The following is a 19,305-nucleotide window of genomic DNA, read 5'->3' as shown; positions in this document are numbered from 1 at the left end:
ATTTGGACGAAATATTTTCAAAATTGCTTGAATCACCTTCTCACACTAATGAATGCCCTTAGAGACTCTTTCTCAACAAATATATATATGAGAATAAATCCGAAAAATGGAGCTTATGTAGCTACAAATAAAAAAAAATGATTAAATGCTTTTTTGTGATTTCGTTTTCAATCAGTTGGAGTTTCAATTTATTTAGTTTAATCAAAGCACCCATAGAAGCTCAAGTTTTCTAGATGGAGTCACAAATAGGAGCATGGAAAGACATGACTAGCTTTCTTGTGGCGCCCCTAGATGATTTCCAAGTCATCCTAAGGATGGCTCTTGGATACCAAACTAGAGCCTTTCCTACACCATATGTTGGCACCTTAGGCATCATGGATGAAGGATGATTGGGAATGATTTCAAGTCTTATTGAGAAGGCTAGTGTTCTCACTTTATCTGCTTTATTTGCCTTGCAGCCTGTTGAGATAGTTAAAGAAGGATGAAGAAACCCTTGTGGCTCACCATTTGTTAAACCCCCTCGTATTGGGGATAGAGGCTGTTCTTTAGACTCCATGGCTTGAGTTTCCGGTCATTATTCATCTAGGCCTGTGGCTTCCTTTATAGGGGAGTCCTGGTTTTGGAGGGGGTTGTAAAGGCAAGAATTGTCTAACCAATAGGTCTGGCATGGTGACTTTCAACATTTAATGACACGGCCAAACTCCTTGTGGTGTTAGGTCATAAGCGCCAAATATTTCACGTCCAATAACCCTTTAAAAGCTAAATCCATATTCGAGACATTTGTCGCTTGGAAAATCTGTCTTAGCCAGGCTCAAGGGAGCAACCCGAATTAGTGGTGATGGACTAACTACTGCTATTCTCCATCACTTGCTTTGGATTTACAGGAGAATGACATCAAAATAATAACTACTCTTAACCTCACAAGAAAGTAGAAGCACAGTCTCCATTTAGATGCTTAATTCTTTTATAAAAAAAAAAATAGGCTAGGATCGTAGTCAATTATGGAACTCTCTTTCGGCAAATAATATAAATTATTTAAGCTATTGGTGAGCTGTTAATCAGGTAATTGCTTTTTGAGCAAACTTCTCCTGATGACGAATAATTTGTGACGTGTTATAAATGTCTCTTTCGGCAAATAATATAAATTATTTAAGCTATTGGTGAGCTGTTAATCAGGTAATTGCTTTTTGAGCAAACTTCTCCTGATGACGAATAATTTGTGACGTGTTATAAATGACGTCTCCTGCTACCATTTTATGCGTTAAATTGCACGAGTGGACCCTAAAAAGCAACATAAAACCCTAGGTTGGAATAATAAGCATACAAAGTGGTCGCCAGTCCTTTATTTTTTATTTTTTTGGTAAAAACCAGTCCTTTATTTGCTTCCTCCTCTACAAAGAAAAGCGTCAAGCGCCTTTCTTTGTCCAAGAGCATTCACATGGAATCATCCACATGCACAATGAGCGTGATTCATAAGTTTCAAGTCTCTACATTGTCAACTATATCTTTTATAAGTTTCTAGAAGAAAATTAGGTTTTAGGAATTCGTGTTAATTTCAATCTTCATAATTAGATAAAAATCAATAGCAAACTTAGTAAATTGAGAAAAAAAAATGATATATCCAGTGATAATAGATGGTTTAGAAGAGACAAGGATGGATAGCCTAAAGAATCGCTCAACATGTGTTATATTCTTCACTAAAGTTGTTTATTCAAATTGTAATATTTGTGAATTCAGTGACGGAAGTAAGTTCAGATTATAGAAACAAACTAAACAAACTAAATGTGGATCCGCATATAAGTCATGAACAAGCAACATCTGAAGATTGCAATGTCCACCACAAACATGACAAGGATCAATCTAAGTAGGTCCATCCCAAAAGAGAGAGCTATCGTCTTTTGAAGATAATTTCGTTGAAAGTGTCTTTTCGCATAAAAGTAAGAAAGCAGGGGACAACTTCTTATCTTATTGTCATCGTCGCCAGATGTCCCAAGAGTCTCAAAAGTTGTGCGGGATGGTTCCTGTCCGATGGGGAGAAAGCACACTCAATTTGAGGTTGTGGAGAATGGCACATGAGTCACGTTCCTTCGTTTATTGGGCAATATGCTTTTCTCGTGGTTGGTATCAATTTCCCCCGGAATGGGCTCATCATAGTGATTTGAATTGGCTTGCTGAGAAATAGTGGGAAACTTTAATCATTCCCCAAAATGATTGTTCTTTTGTATCGTGAAACTCTTTTGAAATGGAAGGATTAATTAATTTTATGTGGTGGAGCGAGTTTTCTTTGATTTCCCGAAAACTATGGGCCTAATTTCAAAATAAATAAATAAATAAATAAAAGCACAAACTTTAATCCAAGTGACAAATCCGATCCAAATTTTTTTGTCTCATAAAAAAACACCAATTTTAGATCAAGTGATAAATCTGGTTCAAACTTTTATTTGTCTCATGAAAAAGCACCAACTTTAAATCAATTGATAAATCCCCAACTTTTTTTTTGTCTAAAAAAAATCACTAGCTTTCACTTAAATCCCAAATCCAGCCCCTTAACTTAGATCCATTGATTGTCCTCAGCATCAAAACCATGTGCACTTGCTAGCTAGATTTAAAGCACTATTCATTGTCTTCTTGTTTAAGTCACAGCTTGGAGAATAATGGTGAAGTTGTTTCTCATCTCCTACACTTCACTGGCAAGTCAAAAGATTTCCAAATTGAATTTCTCTGAGCAAACTTTGTCACTTTGTTGTAATATGAAGTTGTAGACCATTGTTCATTGAGCGTCACTAGAGCCTTTTTTTCCTGAAGAAAGATTGACTTCATATAGAGAGTTAACAATAAGGACTGGGTTTGAGATAAGGGTGAAAGTCGGTAATTTTTACAAGACAAAAAAAAAAAAAAAAAAGTTTAGGCCAAATTTGTCATTTGACCTAAAGTTGCTGCTTTTTTTTTTTTTTTTTTGGAATTAGCCCAAAAACAAAGACAAACTAGGGACTTGTTTGTAGCTTAGATTAGGAAAACGCACCTTTTAGTTTCTTTCGGATAGCCTAAGTTAAAAAGAAAAAGAAAAAGGGAACAATTCCTTGCTTGAAGTTGCGGCGGCTGTTAGAGCGTATCCAGCGTGACACTGTACCATGTTCTAGGCTTTGAAGGAAGGAATCTAGGAATTTCCCTAAACAAAGTAGATTTTAGTAAGTACTCCATCGACGGAGGTTATGTTGACTCCAAACAGTGGAAGCAAGCCGAGTAAATTTGAGTTTCCCTAATTTTACGCGGCCCTTCCTTGAAAAATGGCGATATGGCCATCATGCATAAAATTCCTATATAAGATTTTTCACCAACCATTTCAAAACCCAATTTTTCCCCGACCTCTCTCAATCCTCTCTCACCACTTGCAGCCAGTCGGCCACCAGATCCATCGGGCGCTAATATCAAGCCACCATTTAGCCACCATGGCACTGGCCCTTACCTTCATCCCTCTGAGACTTGAGGCATTGTCGTAGATCCCCATCTCTCCCTCTTTACATTCGAGGTGCCCTTGTCCCCAGATATCACATCGACAATAATTCTCGACTACGGCATCATCGCTCTCAATTTATTTGGTCTAAATATTCCATTTTTCGTGAGGGAGAGCCATCATAGTGGAGGTAAGGATGGTGTTGGAAGCGTGTAGTAAAACCAAACACGAGCCCACCAATACATTAAATCAATGAATTATGACTTAATTTTAGTATATTAATTGCTCAACACCATGTCAATTATCCGATGTGTTACTTTTTTAACATAAGTTACATGTGCATCTCATCAGATGGTGACATGACTATGGTAATAATGGCAATTGACCGAGCTAAGTAGAGAAAGAGGGGTTCATTTTTGCTGCCTTCTCCCTTTACTAAGTGCATCACCACATAACAACACTATTTTGGTGGAGACCTATCTAAAGTTAGGTAGACTTGGGCCTATCTAACCTTTGGGGATAAGTTCCCATAAGTTGAGTATAGTGCTAAATTTAGTGTCCAAAGTTTTCACATGCTCACTTAAGTGCTAAATCGGAGAAAAAACGATAACTTAAGTATTAATAGCAAAAAATTCCAGTTAAATTGATTACGTGACATTTATAATTAAATTTATATTATGACTTGACAAATTTTTTTAAAATTTCCAATCCACATCACGCGACATGCCTGGTACTGAAGTGATTGTTTTTTTCATAATGACTAACACTAAAGCGATCATTTTAAACAAAATTTGGCACTTTAAATAAAATTTAGTACTTAGATGATCACTATTTATAAATTTTGGACAACGTCATTTAAGAATTATATGCTAATTAGGCACGTCGATGAGCCTCATAGGATTGAGAAATTAATAAATATAGCCACATTAGATATCTAGTGATTCAAATCGAAATTGGCACTTAAATTATTGTTTTTAGAAAAACAATAGTACTTAAGTAATCCAAAAGAAACTTTTCGTACTATATGAGTATCGTACACAACTTTTAGTATTTCTAGTGTACTTATCCCTAACTTTTTCCCCATAAATGTGATACATGTCTCCAAAGCTAAGAGCAGCCAGCACAAGCTATAGAAGTAAAAAAATTGCCAAGTCACCCTGCAATTACACCCATAGTCACCCACTTTAAGGTACCAAGCACAATCCTTTTATGCATGACCATAGGCATGGTCATATACGAAACCATGATTGTGAACTGCATTGAGTAGTTATAATAGTACAGACTTGGCAATGTGGGTTAACACCACAAAAAACCTTAAATATGTGCTATTCAGAAATATTTACTCCCAAACTATTTTTGGACCAACAAAAGCCCCCCAAAAGTGGTATCATTGTCTCGATTTTACCTCGCCTTACAATTCCGTCATTTTAGGTATCATGTCTTACATGTCGTCTCATGTGGAAGATACATGCATGACAGATTTGACGTGGATGTCACAGCATGATGCCTTCCCAGGAAATGACCTGTCTGCCCCAACGCGTCTTCTTCCTCACCATAAACGACCCCACCTTCCACCACTATGCCATTGTCGTTTGGCGCCTTGCCTAGTGAAACCTTCGTGCTCGTCGCCATGGAAATTGGTGATCAGCCATGCGAGCTAGATCTCAAGCTCCCCATGTCTGCAGACAGAACTCGCACCCGCGCGAGCTCTGCATGGAGTGTTTGCAGCGACTACGCCGGCCCTCCGGGACAGAGCTCGAGGCCATGCGAGCTCTAAACAGAGAATTCACGATGCTGTGGCCACGGCACCTGATCTGGTGCAGACCGTAGGCCGCTCAACCTCGATCTGGACCAGATCTGAGGCCGGCAACCGTCGCCGGCTTGAAATTCGAAGTAGGGATGTTCGCAACGATGGCGAACACGGACGACTCTTGAATGGCCATGGTACATAGACGTGTCTTCAATTGGGGCGATGACCTGAGGGTGAGAATTTTCCTTTTTCAATCTTTTTTTTTTTCAATTTTTATTCGTACTCTCTCCGTTTTCTTTTGTTAAAACTCATGTTTACTTTTTAATTCTTTTTGCGACCATTAATTTAGTTTTCATTTTTGAATGTATTTTGAACTTTTACTAATAAAAAAAAATGCCACATAGGCGTGAGACACAAACATCCTCAGTCTCGTTAGCTGCCGTGTAGGACATTTAACGGAGAAATTGGACTGAACTGTAAAAAAATAGAACCATTGGGACAATTGTACCATTTTGAGGGTTTTCATGAGTAAAAAAATAATTTGAAATAAATATGTTCATGTAGTATTAGATTCTTTGTCTTATTAATCCTAATAATATTGATGTACTCTTATCTTTTACTTTTCTCCTTTTGAAAAGTTCAGTGCCATTTCATTTGGCATCTTGAAAGCCAAGTTCATGCTAAGATTGAGTTTATACTAGGTGGCTTACTTTATAGTTCGTTCTCTTTCTCACTTTTTATCTCATAAGTCATGCCTCGTTTAAGTTTTGGCGGCCCAAAGTTGTTTGAAAATTCCATGAAAAGTCATCTTTGGTATGGTTCTTGTGTATTTCTCCGCAAGATTGAACTGATAGTTTCTCGGAGATTTGTGAGAGCTAAATACTGTTTGATGAATCGTGTAATTAGAAGTTGGGAAACATTAAGGTGTTTAAGTGACTAATCTTTTTGTGTAGCTCCATCAATAGTAAAATCTTGTACTGCTCTTCTTGTGGATTAGATCACATGGACCAAACTATATAAATTGGGTCTGATTTATTTTCCATTTTCCAGTTTATTTATGTTTTTTTTTTTTTTTTTTTTTTTTTTTTTTTTTTTTGGTAAAGAAGTTTATTTATGTTTGATCGCTCGTTTATGCAATAAGAGGAATACATGTTCTACATTGTGAGGTTTCTCATTTCATATTTTTAGATACAAGCAGAAGAACAAGATCCCAAGGAAACTCCACATCCAAGTGGAAGGTGGGAAATTTGTAAGATACACAGGTGTACCCTGCCATCTCAGTTTTTACTACTCTTTTGCACTTAATCACAGCGAATTGCCTTAACGTCATAATATGATTTCACGACTTCTTACAATGTATTCACAGGGAAATTACAACGATGTGTCATAACGTCGTGCGCGCACCTCAGATATCGTGAAAGTGCCCGTAGAAGGTGATCCAAGTCCAATATCGATCCCCTTCCCAAGAAGAACAGAAAGAGCGGATGGAAGTATTCAAAGAAGGTTGCGGCTTCGATTCAGCACCTGAACTACATAAACAAATGAAAGATTTCAATGAGTAGTTCTAGATGCTAACGAGTGTGCTAATGGTCACTCATACAGTCAGTGAGTGAGGAAGTTGCTCAGATAGAGTGTGAGAGGACAAGACGATTTGTAATAACAGGGTACTATGTCAGGATGAAGCTCCATAAGCATCATTGACAATCTTCTGCAGCTTTTGAGACACTCTCTCGTCTGAAGAATCGCCATCTTCAACCTACAGTACACTCGACTTAGAAAGAATACTGAAAAACCAGCCAATTGAAAAAGCTGAAACGTAGGAAGGAAATGGAAATATTTCCTGCAAATCTTGGCCTGGAATTTCCTTCAGCCTCTATACATTAAAAGTCATTGAAGCTTTTAACATTTGCTAGTATATACTTGAAGCTTGAATTAACAGGGTTGGCTCTTATGTCTTACTGTCAATACCTTCACAGCTGATAAAATTACTTTGCACAGACAAGAGTGGTCTACTACAATCAGTTTGTACTTCTCAAGCCTGTTCAAGACATTCCTAAATGAGTCGGATCGATGTTAGGTGTATTAAAACCCGTTGCCCGAATTGGTTTCCAAATTGCATGCAAGTATTTAAGCAAGCGAATTAGTTGTACATGTACAGGCAGCAGAGGTTTAGATCCAAAACCATCGAGTGCAAATGAGTTCATTTTGGATCAACAGCCTAGGTTTCAACTCTCGTCATATATGATGCATAAGATTAATGAGATAATTCATAATCAACAAGATTTTACTACTTTTAGTGAGTTGGGCATCCTCTTCGTGTAAAAATGAGTGGATTGTAATTGAACGCCTCACCTCGCTCTATAAAATAATTTTACATATCATATCTAGGTATGAGTTGCAAAAATCTAGGTTTGTAGTAATTTTTTTGTTCTAAATGTATAATTACCTAATTATTTTATGCTCAAAATATAAACAAGTTCTTACCTTGGCATGAATGGTGTGAAGCATTGCATCACCGACATTAGAGAAACTGGCATTGACGATATCAGCTCCTTCGTCATAAATCACTCGAACGGTCTCATTGAACATGAACTGGCCATCCAATCCAGTAACAAGAACAACCTCCAAGATTGACCCCGTTTTTTGAATTCTGATCTCCGGTGACTTGAATCCGATCATCTGCCCATTCTTCATGCTCGTGCTGATCTTTTCTATTTCTAACAACCTCTCTTTCTGCTCCCTCATTTTCTCCACCTTCACTTGTAAGTTCTTTATGTAATTGGCCGCTTGGCTTAATTGATCGGGCTGTGACAACGTTGATTCCTACAACCACAATATAGGCAAGCAAGGACAATTAAACTTGATCAAGATGCATGGACAAAAATATAATTGAAACAAACATGTATGGACTTTGAAATTGAGAAGATACTATTCCAACTCACCTCATCGACAAAATCAATCGCATTCCAATGATGAACCTCATACTAAACCCCTCTTAAAAACTTCTCTTGACACAGAACCCCAATCTTACACTTAATTTTCTTAAAATTGTGGTCAAAACTACCAGGCCCTTTAGAATCTACACCTCGCTAAACCTTTTTCGAAAGCTCGAATGAGGAGGCATCCCAAATTCTTGTGTTTGAGTAGTAATAGAAGAAACCCTAGCTAGGTTCCTTGTGTTTAGGGGAATTTGATTTTCTTCTTCATTCATTTTCCGACAAAAAGGAATAAAAAAAAAGAGCATGATCGGATTAAAAATGGGTTAAACTATCATGAAAAACTATCATTTGGGAACTGAAAGTCTTGAAATGGGTACAGCATACTATCATTATTGCCTGGACAATTAGACATCTCTAGCAACTCCTATGTTCGAAGCAAGATGTTGTCTAATTAGCCCATGAATTACAAATCTCTAAAAAAGCTCTCTACCATTTCACCACCAAGGCATCTTGAAAGTGAATCATATTCCATGAATATGATATCCATCTAGTGTGATGAATCGCGAATATCATATAAAAACACCATAAGACTTTCAAGATGGAAGTTATCCTATAGATGCTGTATTCATGTTTGTTCGAAATGTGAATCACAGTATTCATTCTTATTGGAATGGAAAAGAAAAACTTAGGAAAACTTTGTTCAAATAGTGATATCTATGTAGTTTTTTTTAAAAAAAAAAATTCAATAACTATTTGAATTGAAGAATCACCGTCAATATTTCGATGTAGGTCTGGGATAACCCTTTGTTTCTTGAAGAAATGATATTTTCTCCATGTTTCTAGCTAAGATAAGGAGCAGAAAAATGAAAGTTTCCAAATAGTTAGCTACAATTAACATAAGAACCAGCACCTTGAAGAAAATAGAAACATAAAGTAATCCCATTCTCAAGAACGAAAGGAAACTACATGGTGTTTTGTATTTAATATAACTAAAAACCATGGAAAAAAATACGGCGTAGAGAGAGAGAGAGAGAGAGAGAGAGAGAGAGAGAGAGAGAGACCCTAGGACTCTGCGGAGGAACAAGGAGTGGAGCTTGGAGAAGAGGGCCTTCATTTGATTTCTCCTGTTTCTCTCTGTCGTTTTGCGGTCGGCTCTGGATGAGCCGGGCTTCCTCTCCATCAAACCCCCGACCTTGAACTACTGAAAACCAAGATCAGAGCAGCATGTGTTACTGAGAAATTTGCGTGCATATAATAGGTTTGAATCCATCCCTCGTTGCAGTGGCTTTCGCCGTACTGAAACCACGAAGCGAAGAAAAGGTAAAGTTAAAAATATGATTATTCAGATGCTACTCTTTGTAAAAGGTTCTAATTCTATGTTGGCAAATTTCCCCTTTTTTATGGGACCATCGTGGACGTTCTTTGACCATCAAAACCAAATAATTGATTGAGTTAAACAGAGTGTGAACAGAGACAAGCGCTTCTTCTGCAGAGGCATAATGTTTTTGCTTGGCGTCGCAATTATTTGACTAGACAGGATAAAGATAAGGGACGTAATCTCATATGTTGTGTTTGGAAAATTAATCAGAATAAGACAATGCATATAATATATATTATTCTATGGTGGTTTTGGTGAGAATGGACAGGTCTGAGCTAAAAGAAAGAAGGCCAGATTAGTTTTAAGAAAAAGGGCAAAAGCCCAAATGGCTTAATCTTTCAAAGATATGATCACCACACGGTGGTCCCCTGTTGACGGCAGATGAAGAGAACAACAAGTTACCATTTCAATAGTCACGTCCATAGCCAAAAACATGCAATTTCCAGCACAAGAATAAACATAACAAGATAAAAATAAATGAACGGGATATTGGATTTACGTTATTTAGTTGGCATAACTTAATCCATGAGGATCAGATGATGTCATAGTATACATAGGGAAAGATTTCGTCTGCATTGACTAAATTTTGTGCACATCATATTTGAAAGTTGTCTCCATTAGCTAAATTTTTTGAACACATCCACGTGGGGTCGACATATTATATTTGCATTGTATTTTAGTGTTGTCAAATGCTCATATTAGATTGAATACGTTGGATTTAGAGCTAAGGGGATTTGATTAAAAAAATTGCGAAAGTGGAAGAATTTGATTAGACAAATTCAAAGTATAGGGACTATGAGACTAAATCAGAGTAGCGAACTTCACATAACGAGTTTATAAAATAAAGGAATAAATGCTTTATTGTGATTTCTTCTTCAGTTGGTTGGAGCTTCAATTGATATAGTTTACCTAAAGCACTCATAAAAGCTCTAGTTTTTTTAGATGGAGCCACAAATAGGAGGATGGAATAACATGACTAATTTCATCGTAGTGCCCCTAGATGATTTCAAGGCCGTCATAAAGGTAGAGTTCTTGGATACCAAATCTGTCCCCACGCCATACTCAGGCACCTTCGGCATCATGGATGAAGGAAGATCAGACACGATTCCAAGTCCTAATGTCAAGACTAATGTTTTCACTTTATCCCACTTTGTAGTTTGTCAGGGTTGTCGAGATGGACAAAGAAAATTTTGTGGCCCACCATTTGTTAAACCCCCTCTTCTAGGGCAATAGGTGTTCCTTTCTAGACTTTGAGGCTTAGTTTCCTTTTTCGGTCATAATTCCTCCAGGGCAATGAGTTCTTGAACCTCGGATCCGGGTCAAGGGATGTAAAGGCAAAAATTGTCTAACTAATAGATCCTGTACACCTACTTTCCACATTTGATGGCATGACCCGTTGTGATGTCAAGTCATAAAGCCCAGATTTTCTCATCCATTAGCCCTTTAGAAGTTGAGCCCACATTTGAGGCATTTGTCTCCTAAAGATCCATTTTGGCCATGCTAAAAGGAATTGGCTGACTCAGTAATAGGCTAGTGAGGACTATTCTCCATCATTTATTTTAGACACATAAGAAAATGTCATGAAAATAATGGCTTCTCTTAGGTTAGTAAGAAAGTGGAAGTATGGTCTCAGCGCTCAATTCTGCTTCAAAATTAGGCTAAGCTAAAATTCAAGGCATGGAACCACTATTCTTCAAATAATGATAAATTTTTTAAAGTAAGTCTATTAGTCAGAAGTAAGTGCACCCAAAGCAAACTGTCTCCGGATGACGAATAATTGGTGACGTATAATATATGACGTCTGCTTTTGCCATTTTCTGCATTAAAGTGCATGCGAAGTGATTGCCAGTCCTTTGTTTGCTTCCCTCTGCGCCCCACTTTGTCCAAGAGCATTCACACGTAATCATCGACCTGCACGATGGGCGTGATTCACAAGCTTTGAATCTCTAGAACTTCGATTATACCATTTATAAAATATATAGGATATAGTTGAATTGTTGGCATCCAATGCCAATTTCTATTCGTTTCATAATTAGATAAAAAAATTCAATCAGATTTAGCAAATTAAGAAAAAAAAACGATGTATTCAGTGAAAATAGATGCTTTAGGATAGAAAACTTAGCCTAAAGGATTGCTCAACAGATATTATTTTTTCGGTACAGGTCTAAATTAAAATCATAATGTTTGCGCATTTAGCAAGGGATCCAGGATTCCCACTTAAGGGACGAATTTCGCTCCAAGAACTTCACTTCAAGAAGTGATCCTTAGAAATTTTGAACTAAGAAATCACGTGATAAGAAGTAAACTCAAATTATAAGACATACTAAAGGTAAATTAGCATATATATCACAAACAAGCAAACATAGAAGGATAAGAAGGAGGCCTACAAACGGTAAGGACCTACTTTATTATGCCCATCAAGAAAGACGAAGATATGGTGGGGGCCCATCCATTATTTCTTAACTTTAGGCACTCAAATGTGCACATTCTATTTTGGTTGTATCAAACTAGTCTATAGTAATTTGGGATAAGGATGCCACAAATATTACAACTTTCTATTACGCTAACTTTAATGTTATAACTTTGCAATTTATAACTTGAGTACGATAACTTAAAAAAAAAAAAAAAAGGTTTGTTTTTTTTTTTTTTTTTTTTTTTTTTTTTTTTTTTTTTTGGAGTCATATCTTTTTAATTCATCATTTGAGTATCGCGACATGACATTAAAATTTACAGCAATTGTGGTAAACCCCACTTTTTTTAAAGTTATGGCACCAAAATCATTAACGTAAATAATTACATACGTAGACAATTCACCTCTTATCATCTCTTGTTCGGATCGAATAGATTATTGATAGCGGCCAATTGAAAGTGACTTCTCCTATTAAAGTAAGAAAACAGAGAAGTTCTTATCTCATCGTTATCATCTTTTCAAGGTAATTTCATGATCGCCAATACCAAGAAAGTCAAAAGTTGTGCAGTATAGTCACCCAATTTGAGGTTGTGGAGAGAGACTTATGAGTTATGTCTCTTCACATCACGGGTAATATGCTTTTTGGTCGGTTGATGTCAATTTTCCCCTGGCTGGGCTGATCATGCCGATTGAGTTTGGCTAGTTGGAGATTAGCAGGAAACCTTGATCATACGAAATAACTATTCTTTGTTTTTTTTTTTTTTTTTTTTTTTTTAGTGGGAGGAGCAGATCACGCAATGTGTGAATAGTCACCGGAGGACAAGATTTTATAAGGACCGAGAGTCTAGCAAGTTCTCATAGGTCTACTAATCACTAGGATTATTACCAAATCAATTCTAAATTTATTGTACATATGTCAATTTATTTATAAAATTTTCAATTATACCAATATAGTTATAACTCCTTATGTAAAATTTCAATGTAAACATTTTAGTCAATTTGATGAGAAAATGGATTGTAGATCCAACGTAAAAGATTTGGGAACTTGCATCAAACCTAAGGATCTGGAAACTCACGGTTCCATGTCATGAATAAATTATTTTGGCAGATTTATCAATAATAGTATTACAAATAGATATGGGCAAAAATCGAGATTTTTATTAGCTCCGCTGTCATTGTAGAAAGTTCATCGTTAGATGAATGACATATATTTTTAGGGTTAATTTGTAATCGAACCATTCAATAGTGAATGAATAAAATAACTTTTTACATTGGTAATGGACCTAATGAAAATCCTAAATCTAAGAACACACGATTCATATTTAACAAAAGCAAAATATGATATCATCACAACTAAGCGCTAATTACACTTTAGTCCACATAACCGGCTTTTGAGCTTGATTATCCTGCAAGAGTGGCCCCTATTATTCACTTTATGGTAAAAATTAAGTTAATTGGGTCAATATCTTTACCCTTGTAAACCTTGCTCTTGTTCTTCTAGGACTTTAAAAAATAAAATAAAAATAGATATACATATATATGTGCGCGCGCGCGTGTGTATATATATATTGAAAAAATGAAAAGATTGAGCCTTTGATTTCGAGCGTTCATATCCCCGGATAAGTGCAGAAACAAAAGAGAACATTTTGACCAAGGTAGATTGAGAATCTAAGATATTATTTGGATCCGTTGAGGACTTAAGATATCGAAAAAGCCACAATCATGTCCGAAACTCATCATCGGTTGAATTCAGGTTTCAAATGACACGTGGTAAAAAAATAAAATATTCCACAGGAGAACCACATCAGAATTCGAATGTCTGAATTACGCTACTGACGAGCTCAAGACCTGATTGAGACTTTTTTTAAATCTTAAGTTCTCAACTGATAATGTTAATACTTCTAAGTTTTCAATTGACCAACGATCAAAACAAAAAATCCCGTTTTTTGCACTTATCCATCTGTACCCCCACATCATATTGGATCAACATTGAACAACAAGCATTAATAGCTAGCGGCAAAGGAAAGATTACACACTAAGCTTTGGATAGAATAAAGGGTCTGAGTAATTAATGAATCCCAACAAGCTTGTCATAAGTAATTTTCAAAGAGAAAGTTTGTTATACACGCTCGATCAGTGTTAAAAGTTGATAGGTCTTCGATTATATCTTTCTTTTAAATGAAGAACTTTGAAGACTTATTATCCTGGTGTTGACAATACTTATGTATTACCATCTGAAGTTCTTTGACAACGGCAAAACAATAAAAGGAAGAATTTTATATTTGTTCCTATATTTTCACACATTTTCTGATCAAGTCTTCCTATATTTTCACACATTTTCTGATCAAGTCCATATACTTTTAATCTGTCTAATATTGTCTTTTTACTTTCATAAATTTTCTAATCAAGTCCCTTCGACACTAAATCCAACTAGCCTAGCCATTGGATGTCATCATCGTACGATGTGGATAAAGTTTTCCCGATGTAGATGTCCACTTGACATTGCACATTGGTTAAATTTTATGCACATCATATTTTAAAGTCGTCTCCATAAGCTAAATTTTTCCACACATATCCCAGTAGGGAGAGACATGATTAGGAATTTTGTGAAAGTGTTCATTGGACGAATCAAAAGTACAGACTTGATTAGAAAAAAAATGTGAAAGTCTAGGGACGAAAAGGATATATATTTTTTTCCAAATAGTAATGAATTATTTGAGCTATTGATGAGCCTATCAATCAGGTAATTGCATCCTAAGCAAACAGTGTCTAGATGACGAATAATTGGTGACGTATTATGGATGACGTCCCATAAGATCTCCTTTTACCAATTTCCACGACAAAGCGCATTAGTGGACCCTAAAAATCATGAAATTGATCGTTAGTCCTTTGTTTGCTTCTTCCTACAAAGAAAAAAAAGGCTCAATTGCCTTCCTCCGTGCAAGAGCATTCACATGTAACATTGACTTGTACAAAGTGCGTGATTCACAGGCTTCATGTCTCTAGAACGTCCACTATCTCCTTTGTAAAATTTTCAAGATATATTTAAGTTTCGGAATCCGATGCCAATTTCAATCTGTTTCAAAATCAGAGTAAAGTTCAATCAGATTTAATCAATTAACAAAAAGCAATGATATACACAATGAGAATAGATGCTCTAGGATTGACAAAGTTGGATAACCTAAAAAATTGCCAGTCGGGTGCTCTTTTTTCTTCTCGCCTTACTTTGGACAAGAGCATTAACATGTGATTTAGTGAACTAAGGAAAAAAAAAATATGATATATTCAGTGACAGTAGATGCTTTAAGACAGACAAAGTTGGATAACTTGAAGGATTGCTAAAGGTTTGAGTTCGAATCGTAATATTTGTGCATTTAGTGGCGGACCCAGGGTTCTGGCTAGTGGACAAGCTTAGCTTTAAGAAATTATCATCTGAAATTATGAATTAAGTAACCCCGTGATAAGAAATAAACTCAAATCATACAAAGCATACTAAACTTGTATTAGCAAATCACAAACGAGAAACATATGAAGATTAAAATGCGGGCTACAAAAACGATGAGGATCGATTTACGTAACAGAGCACAAAATCATGGGGCCGATCCAATTTTTCTTGACTTTAGGCACTCGACTGGAAAATTGCTAATGCATGACCTTGGGATGCCTTTTTCTCTGATTACATGTCGTGATATTGTTACACAGATATAATATTCCAGGAATTTTTTATTCTTTTATTTCAATAGACATAAGCACAAGACAAGAATAATTAATGTTTTCCTCTCCATTATAAGATTCGTATTTTTTAACACCCACATATGCCGTTTATAAGATAAATCAATTCATTGTCATTTAAGTTGATTCTATTAAAGCAAAGCAAACTCAAACTACGGCACACTTAACCCAGAGGGAGATGGTTCGACTAAATTATCCATAATCGATCATGAGAAATTCCACATTTACATGTTTAATTTGTTTAGACGACAAATAAGATTAAATAATGAAAAACCAGTTCCGTGATTGATTTAATCTAATTGCTTTTTAATTAGAATTTATTCATAATTTATCACTCGCATAAAAAAAAAAAGCTAATGCGGAGGGCATTTCGAAAAGAAGGCCAAAAGATGACTGGCATGGCCATTGCGCATTTGGACATCACACTTTGCATATCACCGATTTCAAAAGCGTGCTCTCAAAAAAAAAAAAAAAATCCACAATTATTTATGGACAATTAACCTATTGATCGCACGAAGAGACATGTTAATGAATCGGATGCGCAACACAAGTTCGATTCCCCATATCATTAGATGTAAACAATCTCATATTATGACAGTTCATTTCAAATCGTTATCGATACTTTGTATTCAACCGTGGATATGTGCTCTCTTCTGAGATTCACATGCCCTAGCAAGCATATCCCTACTCTTTTGTTCTTTCCTGTTCCGCACGTATTCTGTTATAAGATGAATCCTTCTGGCCATCCATGATTTCTTCCTATTTCGGGCATGCTCGCACACTCCTTGATTGAGCATTAGCTCAATTAAAATGTATGTGGGTCTAATGCTTATAAAAATAGTGTCAACATCTATATGCAATTTGATTAATGTTTTTGTTCAAGAGTCGGGCTCGACCCTTAATTTTTTATGCAGCAAATGATTAGACATATCACCAAAATTTAGGTGTCAATAAAATCATATCTTATTCTGGCGTAATTGGTTATTGATATGAATCTATTGAAAGAGACTTTTCTCACAAAAGTAAGAAAAATGAGAGGTTCTTATGTCATCGTGATTGTCATTTCGAGGTACGTTCATCATCGTCGGTACCAAGAGAGTCAAAAGTCGTGCAGTGTAGTACTTATCTGATTGAGGTAGTGCAAGCACACTCAATGTGGGGCTGTAGACCGAGACATGTGAGTCATGTCCTCTCCAAATTTTTGGCAATGTGCTTTTCTCTGGGTTGATGTCAGTTGTCCCCTAGGAGCCCATAGTGATTGAACTTGGCTTTTCTAAAGATTGGTAGATTTAACCACATGAGGAAAGATTATTTAGGTACGTGGATGGATTGGATTATGCATTGTGTGTGTAATCACTGAAGGACAAAATTTTCTATTGACTGAGAGCGTAGCAAGTTTTCATAGGCCTACCAATCACTTATATGAAGTTCTAATTTACAAATCACAATTATGACATCACAACAGTGGAAACAAGTTGGGACAAGTTGGGTAGATTTCCCGTCTCCCCAATTTTACATGGGCCTCCATTGAAAAATAGCAATATGGTCATCATGCATTAAAAATGCCACGTAAGCATGCAATGTAAATACCGTCGACCTTGTCAATTGTAAAATAGGGCATCTAACTAACCTAAATAGAGTCCTAACGGATGGTAAACTTGGGATAGTGATACGAGTTTAGGGTTTTTAAGGGATAAATATATTCAAATTGTACTGATTTAAGATTTTTTGTGATATTGATTTTAATAATACGCATATATTCTTTCTCTTCTTTTTCTCCTTTAGGAGAGTTCAGTCCTATTTCATTGAAAAAGTGAAATGCCAAGTAGCATTTGGATAATTTCCACTGAGAATATTGTTAAGTCAAGTTCATACTAAGAGTTGATTGCATTTATATTCTACATTGACTTGTGCTAAATTTCATTCTCTTTCTCACTTTCCATCCCACTAGTCACCCTTCATTTAAGTCTTGGTGGCTCCAAGTCGTTGTCTACTTGAAAAGCAAACTTCAACGCAAAATTTAATACTTACACGGTCTTAGATAGTTTGGACATCACACTCCACACGGTTTATTTTGTTTCATATATTTTTAGCCTTTTCTAATCAAGCCCCTATGTTTTTAATTTGTCTAATTCAGTTTTTTTTTTACTTAGATAAATTTTTTAATCAAGTCTTTTCAGTACTAAATCCAATTGATGTGGCCGTCGGATGTCATCATCATACAAGGTGAATATAGTTTTTCCAATATGGATGACCACTTGAGATTACGCATTAATTAAATTTTATGCACATCATCTTCCACACATATCCACATGAGGAGAGACTTGATTAGAAAATTTATGAGAGAAGAGGATTTCATTAGATGAATCAAAAGTACATAGACTTGAATAGGAAAAACGTGAAAGTCCAAGAAGAAAAGGATAATTTTTTTCCAAATAGTAATGAATTATTTGAGATATTGGTGAGTCTATTAATCAGGTGATTGCATCGTAAGCAGTCTCTAGATGACGAATAATTGGTGACGTATTATGGATGACGTCCCATAAGATCTTCTTTTACCAATATCTATGAAAGACTGCATTAGTGGACCCTACAAATATATGAAAATTGATTACTAGTCCTTTGTTTGCTTCTTCCTCAAAAAAAATAAGAAGCTCAAGTGCCTTTCCCCATCAAGAGCATTCACACATAACATCGGCTCGTACAATGTCCGTGATTCACTAGTTTCATGTCTCTAGAATGTTCACTATCTCCTTTGTAAAATTTCTAAGAAATAAGTAGGTTTACGAAATCCGATGTCAATTTCTATTAATTTCATAATCAGATTTAAGTTCAATTAAGAAAAAAGTAATGATATGCACGATGATAGTAGATGCTTTAGGACCGACAAACTTGGATAACCTAAAAATTGCCCGATGGGTGTTCTCTTCTTCGCGCCTTACTTTGTCCAGGAGCATTCTCAAGTAATTGATGTGCGTGATTGACAAGTCTCTAGAACGTCGACTATATCTTCAGTAAAATTCAAGCATTTGAGTGAACTAAGAAATAAAATTGATATGTTTAATGACGATGATGCTTTAAGACACAGTTGGATAACCCGAAGGATTTCTCCATAGGTGTTATTTTCTTCGCTTAAGGTCTGAATTCAAATTGGAATATTTGTGCATTCAATGGCAGACCCTAGTCTAGCTAGGGGACAAGCTTACCTTTAAGAAATTATCCTTAGAAATTCCGAATTAAGTAACCCCGTGATAAGAAATAAAATAAAATCACACAAAGCACGCTAACTTGTATTAGCATGTAAATCACAAACAAGAAAAAATTGAAGATTAAAATGTGGGCTACAAAAACGATAGGGACCTATTTAAGTAAGAGAGCACAAAGGGCCTAGCCACTTTTCCTAGACTTTAGGCACTCAATTGGGAAATTGCTAATGCATAACCTTTGAATGCCTTTTCTCTCTTATTACATATCGTGATATTTGTGTTGTTTTTTTTTTCAATTGAAGAAAAGATGACATTCACATATCAAAATAATACTCTATACTTGAGAGGTAAATAGAAGATTTTCAAGCCTAGCAAATTCCAAATAATTGCCAAAATAAAAATAAAAATCGAAAGCCACAAAGTAAATAACAAGACA

The 19,305-nt window shown here is 35.9% G+C and overlaps 1 protein-coding gene across 1 annotated transcript; it reads right to left on the bottom strand.

Annotated features, from left to right (window-relative positions):
- Positions 1-6,695: 6,695 nt before the first annotated feature.
- Positions 6,696-9,498, bottom strand: LOC120286069 (transcription factor bHLH162-like). The gene is made up of 3 exons (XM_039312350.1): positions 9,205-9,498; positions 7,689-8,027; positions 6,696-6,960 (listed from the first exon to the last, which is right to left on the bottom strand). The coding sequence occupies exons 2-3, from the start codon at positions 7,947-7,949 to the stop codon at positions 6,877-6,879; spliced, it is 345 nt and encodes a 114-aa protein (XP_039168284.1). The 5' UTR covers positions 7,950-8,027; positions 9,205-9,498; the 3' UTR covers positions 6,696-6,876.
- Positions 9,499-19,305: the final 9,807 nt, after the last annotated feature.

Source organism: Eucalyptus grandis, chromosome 5 (assembly GCF_016545825.1).
Source record: "Eucalyptus grandis isolate ANBG69807.140 chromosome 5, ASM1654582v1, whole genome shotgun sequence".
Taxonomy (NCBI): domain Eukaryota; kingdom Viridiplantae; phylum Streptophyta; class Magnoliopsida; order Myrtales; family Myrtaceae; genus Eucalyptus; species Eucalyptus grandis.
The sequence above is the reverse complement of the archived record's forward strand: the minus strand, read 5'-3'. Positions and strand labels throughout refer to the sequence as shown.

Excerpts from the sequence above, each read along its gene's own strand:
- LOC120286069 (XM_039312350.1), bottom strand. The coding sequence starts at position 7,949 with ATGAGGGAGCAGAAAGAGAGGTTGTTAGAAATAGAAAAGATCAGCACG. Across the intron at positions 6,961-7,688 it reads TTCACACCATTCATGCCAAG|GTTGAAGATGGCGATTCTTC; the intron begins GTAAGAACTTGT and ends AGTGTACTGTAG.